The sequence below is a fragment of the Ptychodera flava genome, chromosome 6, assembly GCF_041260155.1.
Source record: "Ptychodera flava strain L36383 chromosome 6, AS_Pfla_20210202, whole genome shotgun sequence".
NCBI lineage: Eukaryota > Metazoa > Hemichordata > Enteropneusta > Ptychoderidae > Ptychodera > Ptychodera flava.
The window spans coordinates 19,684,086-19,708,457 of NC_091933.1; the positions used below are offsets into that span (position 1 = coordinate 19,684,086).

General features: G+C 35.3%; 1 protein-coding gene across 2 annotated transcripts in view; it reads right to left on the reverse strand.

The window, feature by feature from the left end:
- Positions 1–1,573: 1,573 nt before the first annotated feature.
- LOC139135081 (sentrin-specific protease 8-like) overlaps positions 1,574–24,372 on the reverse strand; it is a 153,001-nt gene continuing 130,202 nt past the window's right edge. The window contains exons 5-6 of one of the 2 annotated variants that reach the window (XM_070702310.1): positions 10,515–10,565; positions 1,574–2,263 (exon numbers count right to left, since the gene is read on the reverse strand). In XM_070702310.1, coding sequence (XP_070558411.1) covers positions 2,088–2,263; positions 10,515–10,565 — 227 coding nt within the window. In that variant the 3' untranslated portion in view covers positions 1,574–2,087. Of the gene's footprint in view, positions 2,264–10,514; positions 10,566–15,222; positions 16,018–24,372 lie in introns of those variants that run through there. The other variant, XM_070702311.1, reaches the window with a different exon arrangement.

Sequence of the window (24,372 nt, forward strand, 5' to 3'; positions counted from 1 at the left end):
TCCTTCAATGTTGAATTATTTTGACAGGAATAATGCACTATAGCTTATATGAACAAACATGCTAGCTCTCTCATTTACCCTGCAATATCTTGACTGAAAGTAAAGTAATTATGCGTTGAGTGCAAGTTTCCATCGAGATTGTGAATTATAATTGTCAATTTTTTTTATGACTGTTACATATATTGCAGAATAAGTCACATGTACATAACATGTATCAAATCTGATCAAGACTAGCAGTGATTGGAGTCTTTGACACCATTTTATGATTATCAACAAACCTAAAGTAGATTCCTAAGAACATACTTCCATTCTAGATGCATCTGTACAGTTTTTGTGTAGCAGTGCTCATACATATATACATACACACATACATAGGTATGCTATAAGTGCATCTCTATGTAGAGTACGTGCGGACAACATATATCACTTTATACTAAAAATTCCCCTTGCTTGAAGACAGCAGGGACAACTAAAAGGTCTTCAATGATGACTCCAGTACTTTTTAATTTACACATTGTAATCCCTTTAGGACTGAATGTAAGCAGAGTGGCCAGCGTTTACAAACGTTAGGCTTTTGGAAGGTTTTCGATATGATAAAAAATGTATTACAGCTCATAGTGTTTTAAATGATTGTAAAATGGGACACACATCTTGCATAAGGCAGCAAATGTGGGTGTCCTGCTCATGAGTGATCATCTCAGATTGGCTATGTAAACTTTGAAAATGAATAAAATAAAAAGTACTAATGGTATCAACTAATGGTGAAAATGGCACAGAAGGCCCCAGATTAAATGAAACTCTCTAGCTTTGAAATAGTGATTTTCGTCATCCTGAAAGTTGAATATGGGTCAGGTGTGTATGTCCAGCTAAAAAGTGTGTGACTTCTCACCTAAATGGTGTGCAACTACTCAGACTTTTTTAAACTTCTGAAAGTAACATGATCATGGATTAAAAGCACACAGAAAGTAACAAGATCACAGATCAAAGCACACACCAACTGTCACAGACCAATCAAACACAGTAACAATAACAACTCTACCTTTTCCCCTTTTCTATGTTCGCATTTGATGTATCTTAGACTCCCTCTTTCCATTCCCATAGAACAGCAAAGTTTTGCTCTGATACGAAAGTATGTGCTATTCACCTTATGTTGGTCTACAGAAAGAAACATCTTGGTCCTACATTTATATTACAATTCAGTCAGTCTCCATTAAGGAAAATGTCAGAGCACTTGGATAACGTAACTTGCATTGCCTGATAGGTTTTTTAAAAGCACAGAAAACTTTAAAGATGATAAAGTCCCATGGAATCTGACAGCAGCTAAAGGTCAGGACACTTTTCAGTCTTCTTTCTTACACAGTGATTGACGTATTTGATCTTTCTGTTTGATGATTCTTATCATCTGATCGCTATATCTGAAATGATCACTGAATGGAAGGGAAAAGATTTATCCGTTTCCAACTTTATCAAACTCATTTATCCAAACCTATTTTACTATCACATTCATCCACTTCGCTCAGCAATAAAATTTTGCTGGAGATTAAATGACAGTCACGAATCTAGTACATAAAGATGATTTCTGACGGAAAATTTTAATGGCATACTTTTAGCTTGGGAAATTGAAATATCTTCAACTAGTCCTGATGTATGAGACACATTGCTCTTCAACACTTACAGAATGTATTTCATGGAAAGAATTGATATGCCCTCTTTATTAGAGAATGGGAATGCCCTCATCCCATTTAATTAATCATGTGTCCTTGTCCCATTCTTGATGTATCAAAAAATTTAATCAGACGGCTTCTTGCCTGGAGGGACGCTGAATCTTGCCCTTTATCTCCTTGTTTGATTGTCATAAATGGATCTTGATAACTCATAGTTTGTCTCTGGTCTTATCGTACAACAATATACAATACATGGATGTCAGACGTGAGACACAATCAACATGTGAGCACCGATAAGCATCCTGCAGTGATACACACTTTCTGATACATTCATTTTGGCATTTCATCCAATTTCAGTCAGTAGTTCTGCATGCAGCCTGTTTTCCCCACTACAAGGCAGGCAACATCCATCTTGCATGCTTGCTAGCTTTTCTCCTTGCCTCGGTTGCCGAGGGAAACTATGAGAGTTCTCAGTTGGTCCCGCTTCCTAGAAACCGTGTCCTGGGTAACTGCTTGCTTGACAGACACTTGGCTACCTCTGAGCAACTGGGCGCAGAGGCATTCGGTGTTGCAAATCACAAATAGCCCACAGTCATAACCTGTATAATAAACATAATTCATATTTATTTTAATTTATGTCAGCTCCACAATAGGATCACTTGAACTGCTCTCGAATCAAGGAATTACGTGTAGGTATGAACTTTAAAGGGCAAAAGTACCTCTCTCTGTCAAAGTGCACTGAACTCAGCATATACAAAACAAATATCAGCCTTATAAAATAATTCTGTTTTGGATGCATTATTCTACTTGTGTAAACTTCAACAGACCCTTATCCATAATGTAAGGACACAGTACACCTTTTTGACAGTTAAGTATCGCTTATATTAGACATGCAATCTATCTATCAACCTTCAACTCTATCTTTACATCCTGCCCACTTGATATGGAACATCAGGGCAATTTGTTTTTAACTACTATAGACTATAGTCTATAGAAGCTATTGGGATGGGTATCCGTCCGGTGTCCGTCGTCAGTCTGTATGTATGTATGTATGTATGTATGTATGTATGTATGTATGTATGTATGTATGTATGTCCGTTTGTGAGGCGTCCGTCCACTCAAATATCTTGAGAACCCCAGTACTTACTGATTTGATATTTGTTGTGTAGATGAAAAATATGATTTTGAGAAACTTATTTTTTTTAATTTTTTGATATTGTTGAAAATAGGCAAATTAATGCCAAAAAAGGTGTTTTTGGTAAAAAATCTTCTTCTTCATAACCGCTGGTCAGACAGCTTTGTTATTTGGTATACAGGTCCCTAGGGATAACCCAACTTAGATTTGTTCAAATTGTGATGAAATATGCAAATGTGTATTTTTAAGGAATTTTTTTGTCATTTTTGGTCAAAGTTTGACTTACATTGTATGTAATTTTTGTACTGTCTAAACCCTATCAATTCACCCAGAAAAAAATAATTAATATGATTTTAAATAATTGAATTAATTAGGAAATCATCAAAGCCAAAATAATTTTAGTGTGGAATTATCAGAAAGTACAACTTTTTTGACAGTTCATAGTGAATTGAGGATTAAAACATGTAAAGGCAACTTTCCTGAATCCCAACTTTGATATATTCTGAACCACCATTTATGTTATCTAAAAGAAATTGCTCATAATAGTTTGTCATGATAGGGTGGTCAAATAGATATAGAGAAAGTTCTAATTCCATTTATGGTTGACTTGGTAAGGATAAAATAAGATTACCTTTTGAGGAAAAAAATAGAGTGGTCAATTAAAAGAGTGGTCAAAGTGATAGGGTTTTTATGGTAAAGCTGGGCTGTAAGATTCCTCATGTGCTATTTATAGCAATTATGCAATCTGTGTAAACAGTGCATTGAAAGTGTAACATGATTCCTTATAATGCTTTTGATGACCTTGAACTTCTTAAGTTTCAAACATTTGTCTCTTCAGTGTGCTTTCTCTGAGTACGTACTGTCTCAACTTATTCAACAGAACTTACTTACAATGTTAATTTGAAAGTTAAAATGTGCTTGGTTAATAGGATGAAAAATACTGATATTAAAAGATAATCAGCTCAAGATTCTTTATAACCTGACAGATATGCTGTTTTTTTATGACGTAAATCTTGATTGAAGCAAGTCTTGTTTACTTTAATTAGAATGTAATTAACTCTCGTTTATTTGCTATTATAGACTAATATAGTCTGATGAAATATGCAAATCTGTATTTTTACAGAATTTTTTTCCATTTTTGGTCAGGCCATCCTGAAATGAGCTATCAAAGATATCCACCTTCTTCATCAATACATGTGTCACAAAAGGTTATTCTCTACATAATACAGCAGAGCTCTGTCAACTGTTGAGTCGCTTGTTTTTTCAAAACCGCTGGTCAGACAGCTTTAATATTTGGTTTATATGTCCCTAGGATGACCTTAGTGAGATAATTTCATACAGTCAGGATATACTTAATTTTGTATCCATGTCTATAGTAGCTTCAGGGACTTTGGCCCTATGTTTAATTTATTTGACTCTTTTGTACAATGATCCCTAATTCTTGATTTATGATAAAGAATGGTTTAACGTTTTCTTCAGGAAACTTTGAGCAACAGTTGATAAAACTTTTTGTTCCAAGGTGCATAAAACTTTTTGTTTCAAGGTGCATGTCAATTCTCAATCAATATCCGGTGGATGTAGTCATGTGGTTTCAAAAAGCTACTTTGCTGATATGAGTGAGGAGGACTGATGGTTGTGAATTCAAGTCCGACAGAAAACATGGTGGATAGCTTTACTTTGGTTTGTATCCTTTACTAAACCTAACATAATTAGAGCCATAACTTCAGCCTCTTCCGGCCTATCATGTATACAGATGCTACAATGTATGACATTTTTCAGTCATCATTTTGTTCTGTTGTGTAATCTGATATGGCCACCATTTAAATTATCAACGGAAGTATTCATTTCTTGATGACATGGTGGCAAATGCAAGGTTCGTAACTAAAACAATATGCTTTTGCACTATATAAGAGTTTTATCGAAAAAATTATCTTTACATCAGAGTTATCATAATTTTATCACACAATTTAGAAGCTGCATACTTCAACTTGGCTGGAATTCTCTACTAGTGTGGCATTTCCTTGATAGTAATGCTACGTATGTATGGTACATGTATGTTCCAACTACTGCTATGTTAAACCTATTTGGGGAAACAATTAATATGAAGGCTTAATTTGATTAATCTGAGGTACATTCAGGCACAATTCTTGTATTCTTTATTCATGATAGACTGTTGATAGGTTAATCGCTGAGGATGGGTGGGTACAATTAAAGTGACATGTACATATAAGCACAGTCTACACTACGCAAAATATGCCATAAGGTCAAAATGACCATGAACACTTTATTCTGCCAGCTTTTGACATGTATATACATGATTAATCTGTCCAGCGTCCAAACTTATGCATATTTAAGTCCTGAGCCCAACAAGTATGGAATACCTTAAGGTTAAGTGCAATGCTGTCATAAAACCAGGTCACAAATAATTCACATTTCTTAGACTAAGCTGTAACAAACATCCTATCCTCATCTGTTCCATATCTACGTCTCTGAAGTCAGAATTTGAATACAACATACATAGCAGCAGCACTTATACACTTTTCATCCTACACTTAATTATAACATTAACAGGAAACACTAATGGAAAAAAGTCTGGTTCCTTGGTGACAATTGTGATCAATAATATCAAAGACATCAATTTAGACTTTTGTCTGTTGAAAGAATGAAGCCAGTCAGAGATGCATTGTCAACCTTATGGTGATATTTTCCATTCATTGAAGTTGCTTTGTTACCTTTTGATTTTAATCAGCTCATGTCAAGCAAATTTGTTTCATTCCTGAAGCTACTACAAGAATTATCATGACCCCTTATCCTACACCTGTTCGTGTTACCTGAATCTTTTACCTTTAAAATCATCTCACCTCAAAATTCCCTTTGTTGAGGTCTACTAAAAGACAATGGCTTACACCAAATGTCAGTGAGAGGGGTGTAAGAGACAATATCATCACAACTGAGAACTAAATCTGCGTTCACGTTCTATACAATATGAGCATCGAGGGTTTGAAAGGAACCACACAGCAGATTTGACTTGGGCTGTTATTGATAATTTTGCTCTTTGTAGGTCACTTTAGCTGGAAAGTTGAAACATGAGCAGTTGCAACATGAGAAGCCAATACTCGTACTGATAATGAAGAGATCTACTCTCAAATGACTTTTCTGTTATGTGGGCAGAAAAATCTCTGAAGAGCAGGAAACGGCCTTACCATTTAAGCCTGTACAAACAGAAGATAAAATTCTGATGGTGCATTTACATACAACATTGCATGGTTATTATCAATCAGTCAAAAGAGGAACCCACATACCAGGCCTCTAATGACGCATTTCTTCGGTGGAAATTTAACTACAAAATGTCACGATTGATATGCTAATCTCTGACGAACACACAGAACAAACATTTACAGAGGCTGGTATATTGAAGAGAAATGTCCCTGGTATTAACCGAAACTAAACAAATTTCACATCATCTTGAAATCAATGAGGAGAATAAAGATTATAGTCAGTGCCAGAGAGAATACTGCACAATAGTATGGGGAAGACTGCACTGACTGTTAGCATGTCTTACCTAGGACATGCAAGAAAAATGCTTCACTAGCTGCTACATGGTTTAACCTCTGCATACATGTATTAACATTGACTTTACCGAGAGCAAATATTCAGAAGCAGTTACCAAAAGTGTGCTATAAATCTCAGAAAAGTTACACATCCCTAAAATATTTACTTTTCTTTTCACTGAAATTTTATTTTGCATTTTTAAATCTGTTAATCAAGCTCATCAATCAGTTCTTCATCAAAAGTCATAATTTAATCAGTAAATAACTGGACACAATTGAACTAATTTGGGATAATTGGACAGTTAAGTAATGTCGGCTTAATATGCAAATGTAAGCTGATCTGTTTTTCTTTTTACATTACACACTTGTAGTGATTTGTAATATTGCAACATTCAACTATAGAGCACATAACACTTTTGAGAAATTTGAACAATATGCACAGCCAATGATTAATTGAAATCATGTTAATTGGAGGAAAATTGTCATAAAAGAACACAGGGTATTGAGGTAAGTAGATCAAAGGTAGCAGATTTAGGTCACACAAAAGAAGTGTAGAATAACAAAGACAATTTCTTTGTAGTTTCCTTTAAGTGAATGGAAACCATCATAAGGTTAAATTCATCTCAGACTGGCTTCATCCTTTCAACAGACAAAACCTACATGTAAATGGATGCTTGTGATGTTGTTGATCACAATTGTCACCAAGGAACCAGACTTTTTTTTCCATTAGTGTTTCCTGTTAGTGTTACAATGAAGTGTAAATTGAAAAGTGAATGAGTGCTGCTGCTATGTATGTTGTATTCAAATTCTGTCTTCAGACGCAACAAGTATGGAACAGATGAGAATAGGATGTTTGTTACAGCTTAGTCTAAGAAATGTGAATTATTTGTGACCTGGTTTTATGGCAGCATTGCACTTAACCTTACGGTATTCCATACTTGTTGGGCTCAGGACTTAAATATGCAGACCTTTGAATAGTGGACAGATTAATCATGTATATGTTTGAAATCCATGAGAATAAATTGGCTATGGTCACTTTGCCTTGACTATGTGGCACATTTTGTGTAGTATAAATGTAAATATACCATATAAAATCATGTAATCTTATTTTAATGGGATTCAACAGTCCTTAGCTACTAACCTACCAACAGTTTTCTTCGATAACAATGCCAACAGGATTGTCTCCCTGCATACCTCAGCTTAATCAAATTGTATTTGTACTTCTTCCTTAATTATTCTGCAAACTTGATACAGCTGAAATTATATCTTGTGATTAAAAGAACTGTTGATATCTAAATGAGACAGATGATTAGTCAGTCATCTTTTTCAGCCAAAAGCTGAGATAGTGTCTTACAGATACTCACTACCGTATGACCCTCTGTCCCCGTCACCGATATACCGTAGAATAGTCCCACTTCGCACATCCGCCATTGTTTAATTTTCATTGAAGTCCATGAAGACGTAATTTGGTTTTCATCCTCTAAAACCAACAATTTCATTTGTTTGAAGCAATAATTTTCTTTAATATCAAAGAACCAACTACTTTATGCCAAATAAAAAATATACACGTTCCCAGTAACCAAGCCTGCCCCTATTCAAAACTCTTCAATCACCAACTTTTTTTTCTCATTTTCAAAAACCCAGCATGATTTTGCATAATGTCGGTGGTGTTTGATGGGTCACACTGAAAAAAGAATAAAAGATTTAAAAAGTTCCAGTCCGATTGAGGACCTATTTCCTGAGGATTTTTAAATGAAAACACACAATTTTTTTTCATATGCCCTATGATAGTAGACGACATTCATAAAGTAGAGATATCCTGGACACCTGGTACCACCACTTAGCAGTGGTTCAAGATGACCTGAATTTATTGTCATTTTCTATTTGATCCTATGACCTGGTAAACTGTTTACTTTACCTTGAATGATACTGATTATTCAACATGTTTTCATGTCTTATCACCTGTCATTCAAGTTACGAGCACATTTTCCCAAGCTTAATCAATAAATTTCATAATTCAACACCAGCAGTTCATGAAATTCTACTTCTATTTAACTTCCAGCGGTTGGTACTTTGTTTCCACTTCCTATTAAGCTACACTTCTTGTCCATGTTCAATGAGGGAGTAAAGTTACTTCCACTCAACAATCATGGCAGGCTAGTACTTGGATAGTGAGTCACATACAAAATGCAACATTAAGGTAGAGCTTGCCTCGGGTACAGATATTCAGACTCTCAAACTTTTACAATTTTCTACTGATCTACCACTTGTGGGGGCCCATGTTTAAGCTCTTGGTGTAATCAAATTTTTTTGGTCTTAGTTTTTCAAAAATCAAAAATTGTCTTTTTCCCCATAGAGTTAACACACGGATGGCAGCCATTTTGAATTTCAGATACGGATAAATTTTAGGTTATTTGTTTCTCTTGTACCAAACTGGGCATGGTTACCCCTGATTTTTATTCTTGATTCAGTTAGAGAAAGGTTGAAGGCTTAATTGAGGAAAGTTTGAGCAAAAGTTGAAGTCTTTCAATTTTTGGGTGTATACTACGGTATCTTAAGGTAAAATGCACCTCAGGGATAGACAGTCAGACTCTAACATTTCTACACTTGTTTTCTGAGCTACCACTTGTGAGAGTTCATTTTAAAGCTCTTGGAGAAAAAAAACTTTTCACCTACTTAGTTTTTTTGAAAATCCAAAATTCAATTTTTACCCCATAGAGTTAACATAGGAGTGGCAGCCATTTTGAATTTCAAATGTTGCAAAATGTTGGGTCATTTGTTTCGGTGGTTCAAAACTTTGCCCAGTGATCCCCTATTTCTATTGTTGATTTGGTAAGAGAATGGTTGAAAGTTTCATTCAGGAAAATTTGAGCAAAAGTTTGTCTCTTCACTTTGAAGGCGCAAACTAATTATAGAGGAAACAAGAATTATAGGCTGGACTCAGATTCATGATAGAAACTGACGATGATTGCCTCTGTAGAATATTCAAACCAATGCCCTACTATGTTCAACCCACGGATCATGTAGAAGTTCTCCATTAACAACTCTGACAGTTGAGACGTTGAATCAATCAACAACGTCCCAAGTGGGAATTCCAAACTAGTACTGTTGACGGATGTTTGGATATTCCTCACATTTTTGATATTCCTGGCAGACAGACAGCCAGTTCTACTTGTAATACCCATGACACTTCATTTAGAACCAGTTGTTTATGAACTTAATGAACCTATCATCAAAGAGAGAATACAAGTGTCTCTGTGCTCATTCTGGCATCATAACTCTGTGAGCATTTTCAACCATTGCCTCTCTCTTCAACAAAATGATGCATGTACACTGTATATATGTGCTCTGCATTTGTAAGAGGGGATCATTCACCTGAGAGACTGCAGATCTGTATTTGTATAAAGCAGTATGATTGTGCATCATCTAGGGATTGGGCAAGTAATAATGCATTGTAAACTGAACATGGTCTCCTGCCGTGAGGCAAATAAATTCTCCATTCATGATCAGTTCTTGGTTTTTTATGTTCTCATGCTGTAACAAGCATCATTTTAAATGACTGCCTAGATTTTTTTTATCTGTTATACATAAAAAGTCATTTATTATCTTTGTAGTTTCCTTGAAGACTTGGGCAAGGTAATGCATGTACAAAGTGTACATGGGTGAATTTGTGAACGAAATATCACCCAATAGCAGCGCAGAATTGTAAACAAGTGAGTGGTGCAGGTGCAGTTCTGAGGATGCCCTCCATTTAAGATAAAATTCACTTAAGATACAGATGTTTGGTCTTGAATTTACAATTCAATACCTTGCCAGTCTGCTGCTTTTGTGAACTGTCTTACTTTTGTTAAATTACACAGGTATAGCAGCCATTTTGAAGTACTTCATATTTTGCTTATTTATTTTTTCTAATTCAAGATTGCACACAGTGATTTTGGTCGTGATTAGGAAAAGGGATGGTTAAATTGTCCCTAAGGTAAGTTTAATTCCTTCTGTTTTAAGGCGCATGTTTTCCTAAGAACTAGCATCCACATTCTGGTACATGTATATGTGCATGATGGCAGCCAAAAAGAGGAATAACCAATGGATAGGCTCTAGACGTGAACAGAGAATGGAAACAAGTGGACTCAAAACAAAAAACTTGAAATTATTACTGGTACTCACTATTTTGTTGTTGTGAACAATCCATGTCAACACACTTCACCTCAGGTCCAACTGAAAATGAAAAATGCACAGATGTACAGAACAGCATATTAGCAGGGGTTGTGCATTCACTTATTGTAACGAGGCAGTATGTTGATTACAATAAATACATCAACGTTTCTCAGTGGTTGCACTGGTCTGAAGAATTCCTCATCCCTAGTGCCCAATTTTACGAAGAATTCCTTTATCTGTAGCCAGCCCTCTCACTCAGGAAGAAACAATTTAATGTTTGCACAACTTCAACATGGAAAATACTTCATAAAACAAGTCTTTCCAGGATGAAGTCATCTGAGATGGGACTTTTATTTTACAGCAGTGTACTGGTAGCATCTGACAAACTGATGACCAAAAATGTGACAAGCTGTTGAAGGGAATAAGGATTTCAGTTCAAATGTTGAATTCTGACCACGTGATGATAAAAGATGGTGCCGTAATATGCCATCTGAACTCATGAAATATGTACTTGATAAAATACAGGATTTCTGTACACCAGCATGAAATTTTCAAAATCTGTATCTGAATGTAATACGCCTACTCAACACAGCCCTTAATCCTCTTGTCTATTGCAATTTTAAATATGGATGAGCAATCCTGGTTTCCTGAAGGCATAAATTTTAACTTGTTACGGTGATTTTTTTTTTCATGTTGTAACCAAGTCTTGTTCAACAAATTGTTTTTATCAAACACAAAATTTTGATGTTCAGTAAAAGATAAATTATTATTATTACTATTGCCAATATGTATAGCAATGTATTAGATAATCATGTATACCTATGATCAGTTATCAAATTTGCATATTCAAACTTTGACTGGCAGTGTTTTTCATACATGTATAATTTCAGCTCAGATTACAAACTCAACCCTGAATAGTCATTTGATATCTAATTTTCTTACAAGCAACCTTGGATTATGAATTGCCAGTCAGCTAATTTTTATACAGATCCTTGACTGTAAAAACTATGAATATAAATGAATACTAAGGCCGAATACAATAAAACTTTCATGCATATTAGTGTAATTTGTGTTTTGGAAAATTAAGAATAAATCCAAGATCCAAATGTACAATGCTAATTTGATGGAAACTTAAATGCTACAAATCCAAAACATAGCACACATTTAAAACATTAATTAACAGAGTAAACTGGTAATTGGACAACACTGTGGATGGGTTATAATCTTACTATGCCACGCTGAAAAATACCATCAATGACACTTTGCTCACATTTGGTTTGATGTGGCAGGCCCGAATGAGTGTACGTAAAATATACAGCTTATAATATTCAAAATGTCACATGAATTTTGAACACATTCTGATGCACAGTCTATCATATAACAAGGCAAAGTATGCAATGGTTGACATGTGTTGAAATGGACACATACTGGTACACACGTACCGGTGTACAACACCATAACGTCCGGTACATCAAAATCAATGACATAATCTACCATACCTAAGTAAAGATGTCCCTTGTTATATTGTATTGCATAGAATTATTGGCTTGGAGGTCTTTGGTTGTGTTTCTGTACAAATTATCATAAACGTGTAAAATTCTGACTCCTGGTTATTGAGACTGTTACCAAGTTTAACCTTTTGCTGCTCATTAGCATACTTTTGGCAAATGACAACTTCATTTGAAAAAAATCCCATCTACAGTTTAGCATGCATCTACAAACCAAATAAAACTGTGAAATGCGCAGTGTTCTCCAATTGGACAAGGGGATTGACCAAAGAGATATTTGGCAGTTTTTGACATAAAGCAGCAAAAATTGTCCAAGTAATACAATATTGCAGGTTTTGTAACCATTTGAAGAAAACTGATATAAATCAATCATTCCTAAGAACCTTCATATCAAATTTCAAAGCAATCCAACAAACAATTTCAGAGAATAATTTTTTGCAAAAAAGGAAGAAATGACCCCAAAACACCGCTATGCAAAGTTCAACACAATTTAAACAAACTCAACTAGGTATCCCCTTAGGAATCTGCATACCAAGTTTCAAAGCAATTGGACAAGTATGTCAGAGAAAATGGTTTTTTGACCAAAAACTTGTCCCAAAATACAAATATGAAAATTTCACCACAATTTAAAGAAACTCAACTAAGGTTGCCCCTAGGAATACAAATATCACCTTTTAAAGCAATCAGATACCTAGTCTCAGAGAAAATCATTTTTGACCAAAAAACGGAGAAAATTGCCCCAAATAGAAATATGCAAATTCCACCACAGTTTGAGTAAATCTGACAGAGGTCAACCCTAGGAGCATGCATACAAACTTTCAAAGCAATCTTATGAGCAGTTTCAGGGAAGAAAATGTTTTGACCAAAAAAAAATGGGTAAAAATTCCCTAAAAATGTATAAATGAAAATTTTACCAAAATTTCATTAAACCTGACAATAGTCAATCCTAGCATAATGCATACCAAGTTTCAAAATGATTGGAAAAGCAGTTTCAGAGAAGATGATTATTTGACCAAAAATACATAGATGAAAATTTAACCACAAATTGAACAAACCTGACAAGGGTCAACCCTAGATTATGCATACCAAGTTTCAAAACAATTGGACATGAGATTTCAGAGAAGTTGTGACTAAAAACAGGAAAAATAGCCAGAAAATACAAATATGAAAATTTCACCACAATTTGAAGAAGTCTTACTAAAGTCACCCGAAGGAACCTGCATACAAAGTTTTAAACAAATCTGGCTGGTGGTTACAGAACTCAGCATGATTTTTCCTTTTCCTTGCGCCATTTGCATATTTTTGAAAAAGTATATTCATCTGAACATCTCTACCCCTCCACAAAATACTCAGATGGTAGATGCAAAACTTAAAGAGTTTAGTTTTTTATCAGACATTGAACTTTCGATGTCGCCTCTAACAACAATGAACAGTGTCAGTCAATATAATGAACATTTTCCCAGTAATATCAGCTGTCATAGAACATGGAGATTGACACTATGCAATATGGTTGCCAACCTATCAAAAGAGGTGTTATACATAGTAGCTTTATTTATTTCATGTGGACTGTTTGTCTTGGTTTACTTTAAATTGGTACATTTTCTAAAAATAAACAGAACCAACTTTAGTGGACAGACACTTTTTTGACTGGGACAGGCACTTTTTATTTTAGCCTGTCCAGTGAACAGTTGGTTGAAAAAAAGTACTTCGAGCCCCGAGTATATAACAAATGTGAGGTAATAATAATGAATGTTTATTAATGCTCAATAGGATCTGATTAGTGACGACCTAAAATCAACCTCTCCTCCATAAAAGGCAAGGTGTGACTTTTTATCGTGTAAAGGATAAGGGACAGGTTAAAATTTCCTATCAACTTTAGCAGTTATTGAAATTCAATAAATACAGTATTTTCAGGAAGGGGGAAAGTAATTATCAATTAATGCTACAGTGCCGATGGACAAAGTATGCAGAGAAGTGCAAACTTTAGATCAGTTTGACAAAGCTGTACGGATATAACATGTAGCATACAAAGATGGAAATCCATCATACATATACCTACATGTAAAGCTGAATTAGCTTATGATTTTCTTGCACAAAGTCAACAAATAATTAAAATTGGCCTTCCGCAAAACAATATCAAACTGTCTCATCAAGACCAGCTTCTAAAATCTGGGAAACTTATGACGATTGACACAACAGACAGTAGGAGCTCCTAGTGGCCCAATGGAGCGCACACTTTCAGAATATTTCACCAAAGTACATGCTACCCTTGAAATCCTGAGACTCAATATTTAGAACTAGCGAGATTGGAGGCGAAACACCAATTATAAAGATCAGGGATAAAACCCTGGCCACTGATAAATGCCATCCAATATGAATCTCCTATTAACCCAGTGGGTGCGGTATGTGCATGATTGACATCTGTCCATCAAAATGTCACACTGCTGCTAAAGTTGACTAGCAAAGACTGAAAACCGCTGAGTGCTATCAGCAAAAGGAGGAATGCTGGGAATATTAGCTTGATTGATCTTATAATTTACATTGTCCAAGCTTCACATCAACCGTACAGTGTTCAAATATCTCAATTGGCTTCAATTCAACTCCATGATTACATAGACAGAAAAGAAGACGTCTGGCATTAGGATATACTGTGGATGGAGATTTGAAACACTGCTCCTCTGGTTTGGTTGGAACTTTTCGTCAGTTGTTTTCCCAAGAGGAGTAACACAGCTATATCCATCTGGGTATGTATACTACACCAGTATAATTGACTTGTGTGCCATAAGGTGACAGTCTGATTTCTGATTCACAGGTTTTCAGGCTCCCCAACACACTGTATCAAATTTCCCGTCACGCAAGGAAAAAAAAATATTCCCCACTAGAATTTATGACACACTGTGAAAGATAACGAGTTTGTAATAGGCCATGATTGGCTCAATGTGCAATGCTTTTAGATTGTCAATGATGTCACATCAAGGAACAAAATGAAACAGATGGCCTGGCTTCTGATGAAGTTATTACTCAACACTTGTCAGTTTTAATTGAGCTGGGACAATTTAGTGAACGCAATGTCTTCAAGGAATGATTTTTTGTCACATATATATACATATGTAATGTAAACATAAAACACCATCATGCACTAAAGATTTTAACAATTTTAATTTCTTTTTGATTTTATTGAATACTGCTGTAAAAATAAGTTTATATTCGGGAAGACACATGTCAGGATCACAGTATATATGTAGGCTGTTTTTAAGAAACGTACATTATTTTTATGTATTAATAATATCGATATCCATGTTTTCTGCCATGCAGATTATTAGTTTGTGTGATGTATCAGTGATACTGGATAGATAGAAAAGGTCATGTTCCTTGTTTCCTAGATACACAGTGGATTAAAAGAGTCATCAATGCAGATTGATATTTCATAAATATCCACAAAATTAAGTGACTTGAAATCGCATCCTTGATGAGGATTTCATTTTTGAGAGTAGATGACAATTTTGTCAAATTATACTGGTACACAGCACAGCGTATTAATAATCAAAGTTCACAAAAAGGGAGATTCCAAAGCCCTGGTAAAATTCTCAGTGTTGGCTAGAAAGGATTTTCATCTCTGGCAATTTAAACAGTCCAATATCTCAAAGCCAAGGAGAGCCCATTGACCTTTCTCGGCTGTATGGTCAGTATCTGCAATTAACAGGATAGTTCCCTGTAAACCTGGCCAAGTTTATGGCTGGAACAGTAATGTATGTGAGTCAATAGCTGCCCTCTGAAATCAGTGTGGTACTTATATATCCAGAGTAGGTTGGTCAGCTCCATTGAAATCTTTCCAACTGTGGTAAGATATGACACTCTGGTGCTGCACTCAGCTTCTGAAGGGCTTCACACCGTGGTTGTTCTATCTCTTGGGAGATTTCATTCTATATAACGTTTCTATTCCATGAAGACTGGCACTTTTTCGACTGCGACAAGCGCACTTGGAGGCACATTTTTTCGTTCATCTGAAAACATTGAATGTCAAGGAGCTCATGTTCAGTTATTTCACCCTGGACGGATTATCCATGTGCAATAAGTACCACGTACAGCATTTACGTACCACAGGGAGGCATGATAATGTTAATGTAAACAACTCAGAGTGACTGCCCATGAATACAGAACAGCTGATAAAATACTGTCCAGTATTGGTACTTCTTCCATTGTGAGCTGGGGAATACAGTCGTCACAAATCAGTGATTGAGAATTTTGATACCCCTTGTCTAGTGGACACAAACTGCTGAAGGGTATAAATTTAGGTGAAAATTGTGAAAATTACCCATTTTTAGATTAAAAACTGTAATCGATTAAAATAGGTCTGCCATATACGATAGAAGAAACACATTACATGTCGCAAGTCTCAGTGATTAAAAGTGTAGATAGACAAAATTGAAAATTCCAATTCTTTGACAGATACTTTTTCAAACAATGACTGCAGAAACAGTGAAGCCTTTCGATCTTTTCGACGTCAAAGTAGACGCTTAACAGCATTTTTTGGAATAACGTACCTGATGATGCAAAAATTTATTTCAGTCTCTATTGAAAAAATACCGTCAATGACGCTGTACCTTCTCTAATGTGTGGCCAGGTCAGGTAATTGGTTGTTGGCATGGAGTTGTTGGTAAATAGTTGATGATGTAGGGGCATGAGGTGGGATATGGACCCAAAGAACCCAAAAGATGATTAAATACATCAATCAAAAAAATTCTAAGCTACAGTATAAACTGCCTAAAGATAGTTCAATGTGGAAAAAAGTTAAACAATTCAGAAATAAGAATTAACAGTCCAAAATAGTAATGACGCACTTCCTTACTGACCTGAGTGCATGTGAAATACACAACCTGGCATCTGTAAATTAAATGTATACCAAGTGATCATTTCCAGTCACTTTTAACTGTTTTTAATGGATTTTCCAAAGAGTCCTGTGGAAATGATGAAAAAAGCTTATCTGGTCTTGTGTTTGTATAACCTCATGGCTGATAATTGTCATAGTATTGAAAAAAAATTGAAAGTGAAAAAATTACTCTTTTTAATAGGCATATTTTCCTTGAAATACATGACCGTGTAAAGAATATATGCTAAAAGTGTTTAAGAGTAAATTTCTTTTCAAAAAAATAATTTAATTTGTGACCAAAGGATTTTTATTCTTTGAGTTTACAAATTCACACATTGCAATTTGTTTAATCATCTTGTGCAGTGCAAAATTTATATAATGACTGAAAAACAAAAAAAATTGGCAGAATTACAGTCTTTGTGATGTAAAATTATGGGTTGACATCACAATAACTGTTAATCTGTTTGAAGTACTAATATACTATAATTTAAAGAAGAAAAATTCATGCAGAAACAGTAATATATATTGTCAGCAATGTAGTGTTAATTTTGACTTTACATCAAAATATGCCTTTGCTGGATACCAAATATATAGGGCGAAATATCAGCCATGTTCAGCAAAATCCACACAACAGCATTGATCCTTTTCTAATTTGATTTGATTTGCTCATGTTATCCTTGTATGACAGTCAGTACAATATGGAACTTGAACACAACACAGTGAATATGTATGCTGTAAATGAAATGGTGTGGCTGCATCCACATGCAGCAATAGGTGTGCCTTTGTCTCTCACCCCTCATTTCCAACCTGTCCCATCCCTGAAAAAATAGTTTGGTCTTATATTTATAATGTTAATAATTTCTGTATTTGTTAAAATGTGCGCATCTCAAAAACTTGATCATAAACATTTCCATTGTTTTTTATAGCTGACCAATCAGTTAACCTGTTTATTTTGAATATTTGCGCAATTTTCCTCAGTATTTGACATTTTCTGAATACCTTCTTATTCAGTTTGTCATTTTCTAAAAGTTTAAATGCTCCATTGTGTGGTCAAGCTTTCCACAAGCATCAAATGTGGTACTTCATATAGGAGGGTCTGCCTCTAGAGGGCGGGCATCATGAACACTCCTGTGTTTGTTGGTTAATTTCTCCACGTAAACTTCTGATTGTACTGTAAACATTGAACATGGCCGACGTCCGATTTTCCTGTCTAAAACTTTCACTCATTTTCGTTCATATGACTCTGAAACTCCAGGAAACGATTGGGAAGAAAGGGTTATCTTGAAATATTGAGGTACTCGCCGATATTTTGCAAAATTAAACGAGAAAAAATGCAAGGAAAATGCCGACAGGCTTACACAATGACAGTTTTCAGACTCAGAGGCATATGATCATCTCTGCAGATTATGCAACAGGCCCAGATCACGTGAGGCCATGAGGGGATATCCACGCAACTCAGTACCAAACACTAGCGCTCACAGAGTGAGCAAACACAAAGTGAGTACCCCTAACGTCAGCTCAGTAGTCTGTAATAGATTGTAGTCAACTAAGAAACCTTGGAGAAAGGCTTAACACTGTGGCTATGCCGCTAAGTCCCTTTTGATTTTTGTCATAGCTCAAAATCGTTCTCCCACACCTCAACCTGAGCCATGAACACCCCTACCAGTCAATGATATGACCCATCACAATGGCATGACGTCAACGGATCTTGACAGACGGAAGTCTTGACAGACGGAAGTTCTTGACAGCAGCATATTGGTTTTCAACTCTAATACCTTCTCTGTCTATAAATAGAACACGAGAAGGTAAAAAATCATTTGAAAGGTTGAATGATATTGGCAAGACTGATGTTCAATGATAAATTACCGTACATGATGTTTTAAATTCCAATACAGTAGATCTTGTGACTATAAATTGTGTCCTTCATGCCCTGTCAAGGGACCTAAGGGGTACTGGGTGACTTGGCAACACCTTGATTTAATGGGTTGCAATTCCATTAAAAAATATCAATCTTTGAATAATAGAAAATGATATAAATGATAAATGTACCAGTAAGTGAAGCATATGATAATACTTGTTAGCCGATTTTTTTCAAGTATAATCAAACAGCTCTCACTGTGACAGGAAGAAAAAGGGAGGATAAAATATTGTAACCACAACATAACTGCATGTAAAACCTGGAACTGGTCATATTAACCATTTAATTGAAATAACAAGTACCTAATTTTGCGCACTGGAAGAGATGAAACCCATGGGGCAATGTATTTCTGGAGGTGAATTCCATATCAGAATTAAACCCGGTACGATGAAGAATACCAAAGTTTGTCAGGAATACTGTGAATCAGTCTCCTAGCATGTCCTCAATTGACCCTCACATTGACCTTCATATTGTATGACACCCACAACAAGAGTCCAGTCTAAATTCATTCGCAACTGAGTGCAATGCCTATGCTTTATCCATTTCGTGAAAACCACATGCAGCTGTTGTGTGCAATGTATTTCCTGCGAATGTTCGACATTCTTGTTTCTTCACAAAATGCCCATTTGACATTTAGTGGTTATTATAAAAATGTGGCCACATATGAAGAAATGTTTACTCGGGCATATAACTCTTCTTTTCCTGTTTGCTGATAATGATTTAGAGGGACTATAGCTATAACTTTTGATATCTTCAGTGTATAAATTAATAAATACATAGCCTTATAGCCTTATTCTCCTCCCTGAATTCTATTGAAATATGAAGCGTCAACTTTTCACACATAATGCACAGTGTAAAATATGCTCTGTCATTTTTGACAAATGACTTTGGTCTAGACTAGAATTCAGCTGTCAACAATATAATTGGACATTACAGATGCACAGACTGCGTAGGAAAATTAAACGCAACTCATTTCGACATGAAAAGTCTCAGTGGAACAAGAAAACTACATTTTACAGAAAGCATGAAAGTATGCCAAAAAATACATCAGTTACATTGTAATGGAGCTTAAATGTCTGAATTTCTGAGTTTTAAGGTTGAGAACTAATTAATTTGAAACAATTTGAAAAAAAAAAGGAAAGCAGAAAGAGATTATTAGAGATCAGGGAGTGAAAACCAAATTTACTGACCGCAAATTGGTCATCTATTGTGTAGGGTATTAGAAAGAACTGAATGAGAAATGAATTCAGAAATTCACACCTCTCTTTACACTACTGATCTCGTGTTTTCTCAAGGTATAAATAAATTTCGAGCAAATGCCTCAAAAAATTTCAGGAAATTGCAGAAAGGTATTTACCTCTCTGAATGAAATATCTTTTGTGTGGATAGACTGCATGACCTTTAACAATAGAACATAAAATTGTATATTGACATACAGGTTTATTTTAGGTAAACATCGAAATCTCTTTGTTTGGAAGTTTGAAAAAAATAACATAATTTGCATTCATCAACATTTATAATGTACGCTAAACTTTTTGATTTGCCCAGTATTTAAGCCATACCATATTGTCTAAATGTACAGTACACAGTTGTAAAAACTATTTTATTATCCTGATGGATTAGGCGAATAAGAGAGAGATGTTAGAACTATACCAGACATGACATGAAATGCTACTTTCAATGTCTATCGGTAAAATGTACAAGCAAAATAAGTATCAATGACACTGTGCTCTCAATTGACCAGACTTCTTGCAGAATGTATGTAAAGAGTATTAAATTGCATGAATATGGTGAATATCAAACTACACAGGGAAGCCTATCATCATATCATATATACATGTACATAACTGGTAATCAGAGTTGTTGTTTTTTCAGTCGTACTGTAAACAAACCTGCTTGCCAAAGTTCATATCCACCGTATGCTCAAAACCTTCTTTTCTTGTTTATAACCTTGTGGGCTAGCTGAAAATATTTTGAAGCAATAAACCTTATAACACTGTACGTATTGAATGAAAGATTCATGAATATGCAGTGAATTACACATAACATGTATAAACTGCATTTTCAAATATGTCTGCTGCATGCATTTTTAGAAATTAAACATGTAAGAGAGATATGACCTTCACAGAGCAAAGATAAAAACACAGCATTGCAACATAGTCATACACAGCCTGCAGTATTTTTATACGTCAACATTATATTTTGTCTGTGACAAAATTCATCAATACATTCTCAACAATTCTTCAACAAATTGTGATTTTGCTTCAAGTGTGAATTTTATCTTTCTTCAGTTCAACTTGTGAATTCTTCACTGTGTTGACATCCCAAACAGCCAGGGCTGGAAATTGAACTGTTTGCCTCCATCCCTTAATTGGAAAACATTTGGTTCACATTCACCAGTGATAATAATGAGTCTGGGCCAAACCATGGTTGTGAAAGGGTTACATCCTTTGACCACCATGGTTTGGCCCAAACCCTTTCTTATCATCAGCGAGTGCAGACCTGTTCACAGAACACTGGGGGTGAACAGGTGAAACTCTGCTGCCATCAATCCCACAGGATGACATCTAGTTCAACAGATAAAACATTTCTTCATTTTGCGATACAGTACATCAGATAATATGCTATCTACTACGGTAATTCTGCCGTATGTGGACTAACATCAGGATATTACTGTGGTAGTATTTCATGGGAGATGAAAACGAAAACAGGCATAAATCCAAGCATCTGCATCCATCCGCATGTTTTGTATCAGTTGGCAGCTGATGATAACATGCAGTCAATTATGATGATGACAATGATTAATCGTTGCAACAAACGCTGCAAAATGGGATATCTGATATAAAAAATAGACTAGTCACGAAGCGATTCAATTCACTGAGGCAGAAAATCAATTTTTAATAGTGACATATTCAATGATAATGACACAGATGAGGAAAGTCAATGACAGAACAACAGAGATTATAATCTTACTGAAAATGGGAAAGAAAGGTTATGGGAAGACAGCAGGTAAAATTTGACTGCTAAACTGGTGTGACCACAAGGTCAGGGTCATTATCTGTTCAAAACATCTCTTTCCCTTTCAATTCTGTTTTAGCAAGCATGTACATGTACTTCTGAAACACGGGGAAAACATTCCAGGTTAGGCTGTGTATATGCAATGGCTATAAATTTAATGAAGAATATATTAGAAAGTCCTATGATAAGTATCAATGGCTCTCAATACGCTTTCAGCTGTGATTTGCAGCTGTTGTATGCCAGTATATGAACATGGAACCACAAGATAGTACAGCTATGATGTTGGTTACTAGATGGTGCATGTGTTATGGTTATTCACTGTGCAGGAACGTCATTATATTAATTCTAGTACATTTGCTCACTTGAATATGGTTTCCGTAGTAGGCAGATAAAATTATAACGAGCAAGAAGTTTGGAAGTCAAATTCTCTCCTGTGGAATTAATTCATCTAAATGTAGCTTGCACTCAAAGTGACAACTTTATTAAATTTGACATACTGTATATCTGTAAACATTCTTTGCAGCAGTGAGTGGACTGATCAGTATCAGATAGATGAATTGCACAAATTCTTTAATTTGCATACTTCATGAATGAATCAACAAAAATTGGGCAATTTAGTAGCCTGACCATTGAAGGCCACCTTAACCCCTGTACATTTCAACAGTTTCAGGCTACTTCAAAATCTTCATGTATCTGTTTGTACTGTCGGACACATCGCTATGTCAAGTTGCTACAGTGCAATTGTCTCTCTTAGTTTCTGAAATATTTAAATAAACTGCTTGCATATTTAGACTTTTATTTTATTTAGACTTTTATTGTGGTTAGCCAATCACTGAACTTCAATGGATACACAGGTATAATACCACATGTTCATTGAATCCATACAACACATAATTTGTATTTCAATATATGTCTCACTTGCATTCATAACACATGCATTTACAACTATGTGTACCTTCTTTTATTACATGCCTTGAGGTGATTGCAAATCAGTGCATTGATTTGAATAGGAACATCCGGGATATTAGCGGGTTGGTGAACGATGTACTGACCGGTTTCCATGGTTACCCGGGCCAGTGAAGCCTTTCGATCTTTTCGACGTCAAAGTAGACGCTTAACGCTAAATGTAAATTATCCATGCGCGCACTGCTATATGGACTTTTGTTAAAATCTGTTTGATACTGGTCGATAATGGCAAAATTGTTTGAAAATACCCTGCGTGTAACTAAATGTTATATAGCATTAACTGTAAAGAGGCATGTTATAAAAATATTATTGCCTGAATACATGGGTTTATGTGCCCTCATTTGCCCTCCTGGCGTCGGGCAAATTGTCACCTGCTCTCGGGCACCTAAACCCATATATTCAGGCAATAATATATAATACATCCAACCAAATGGTCTTTTAAGGCCAAGAACACAAGTGCCCCCATCCAAAACCCCGGCCCCACGAAGTGCTACCAAGAGAAATCACACTGTTATCACATTATTATGATACAAGAAATCACACTATTGTAATATTAGCCTACTCATCCTAACAAAATTCCTTGGGCGAACTTTCTCATTATTTGAAAATATGAATGAGGAGAGAAAAATGGCACATGTTTCTTGCGCAATAATGTACCCCTCCAGGATCATAATAGATGAAAGGAAGCATTAAGCCGAGTATAGAATGGAGCACCAAGTTTGCTTAAGTCCATTACCGTATGTGCTGGGATGAGCTTTTTATTACTGCTATTTTTTAGTTTTTGCAATGCCAGGGAACTTGCAGAAGTAGAAAACATCTGAGGCCACAATACTAGAAAATCAGATATATTTAATGTCAGTAATAATCTGGAGGATGACATAACAAAATTTACTGCTATTGAAAAACTGTAATATAATATCTAGTATTAATTTCACAAATAGCAAGCTTAATGAAATTTGGCTAGAATAAGTTTCAAATAGCAAAGATATAACATTTTGTCATTGCTTTTAGAATATTTTTTCAAAGGCGTATGAGCTGCAACTTTTGGCATTATTTTCATGATTTTATATTTAGATAAAAATTAGCTCATATAAATGTTCAATTTTTTGCCTATTCTGCCACAAGCAAACACTGTTGAGGCATAGTTAATTGATTATATTGTTCTATAATTTTGCAGATTGCAATGAATATCTGACTCAGAGGAAATTGGAGGTACCTTGCAATTGAGGTTGGACAAATTTCGCAGAGTTGCAGCTCGTGGGCCTTTAATAAAAAGCACTGATGCTAGCATGAATCACTGATAAACAAATCTAATCTATGATTTTGAAAGTAAAGTTCCATTCAAGAACCTATAAAATGTACATTTAAGTATAGCGGTACAAAAGAATACATATAAATATAAAGTACCAGTATTTCTCCGTCTGTGGTTGATATATTAGTTTATATAAGTGTTTGAAAGTTCCATGTCAGCCATTTACAGAATATGTGAACTCCAAGGATGAGAACTGATACAGCTCTGTTATACATGTAAACACGTCAAATAAATCATGTTGAAGTTACAGGATATGTTACTCAAGACAAACTCAT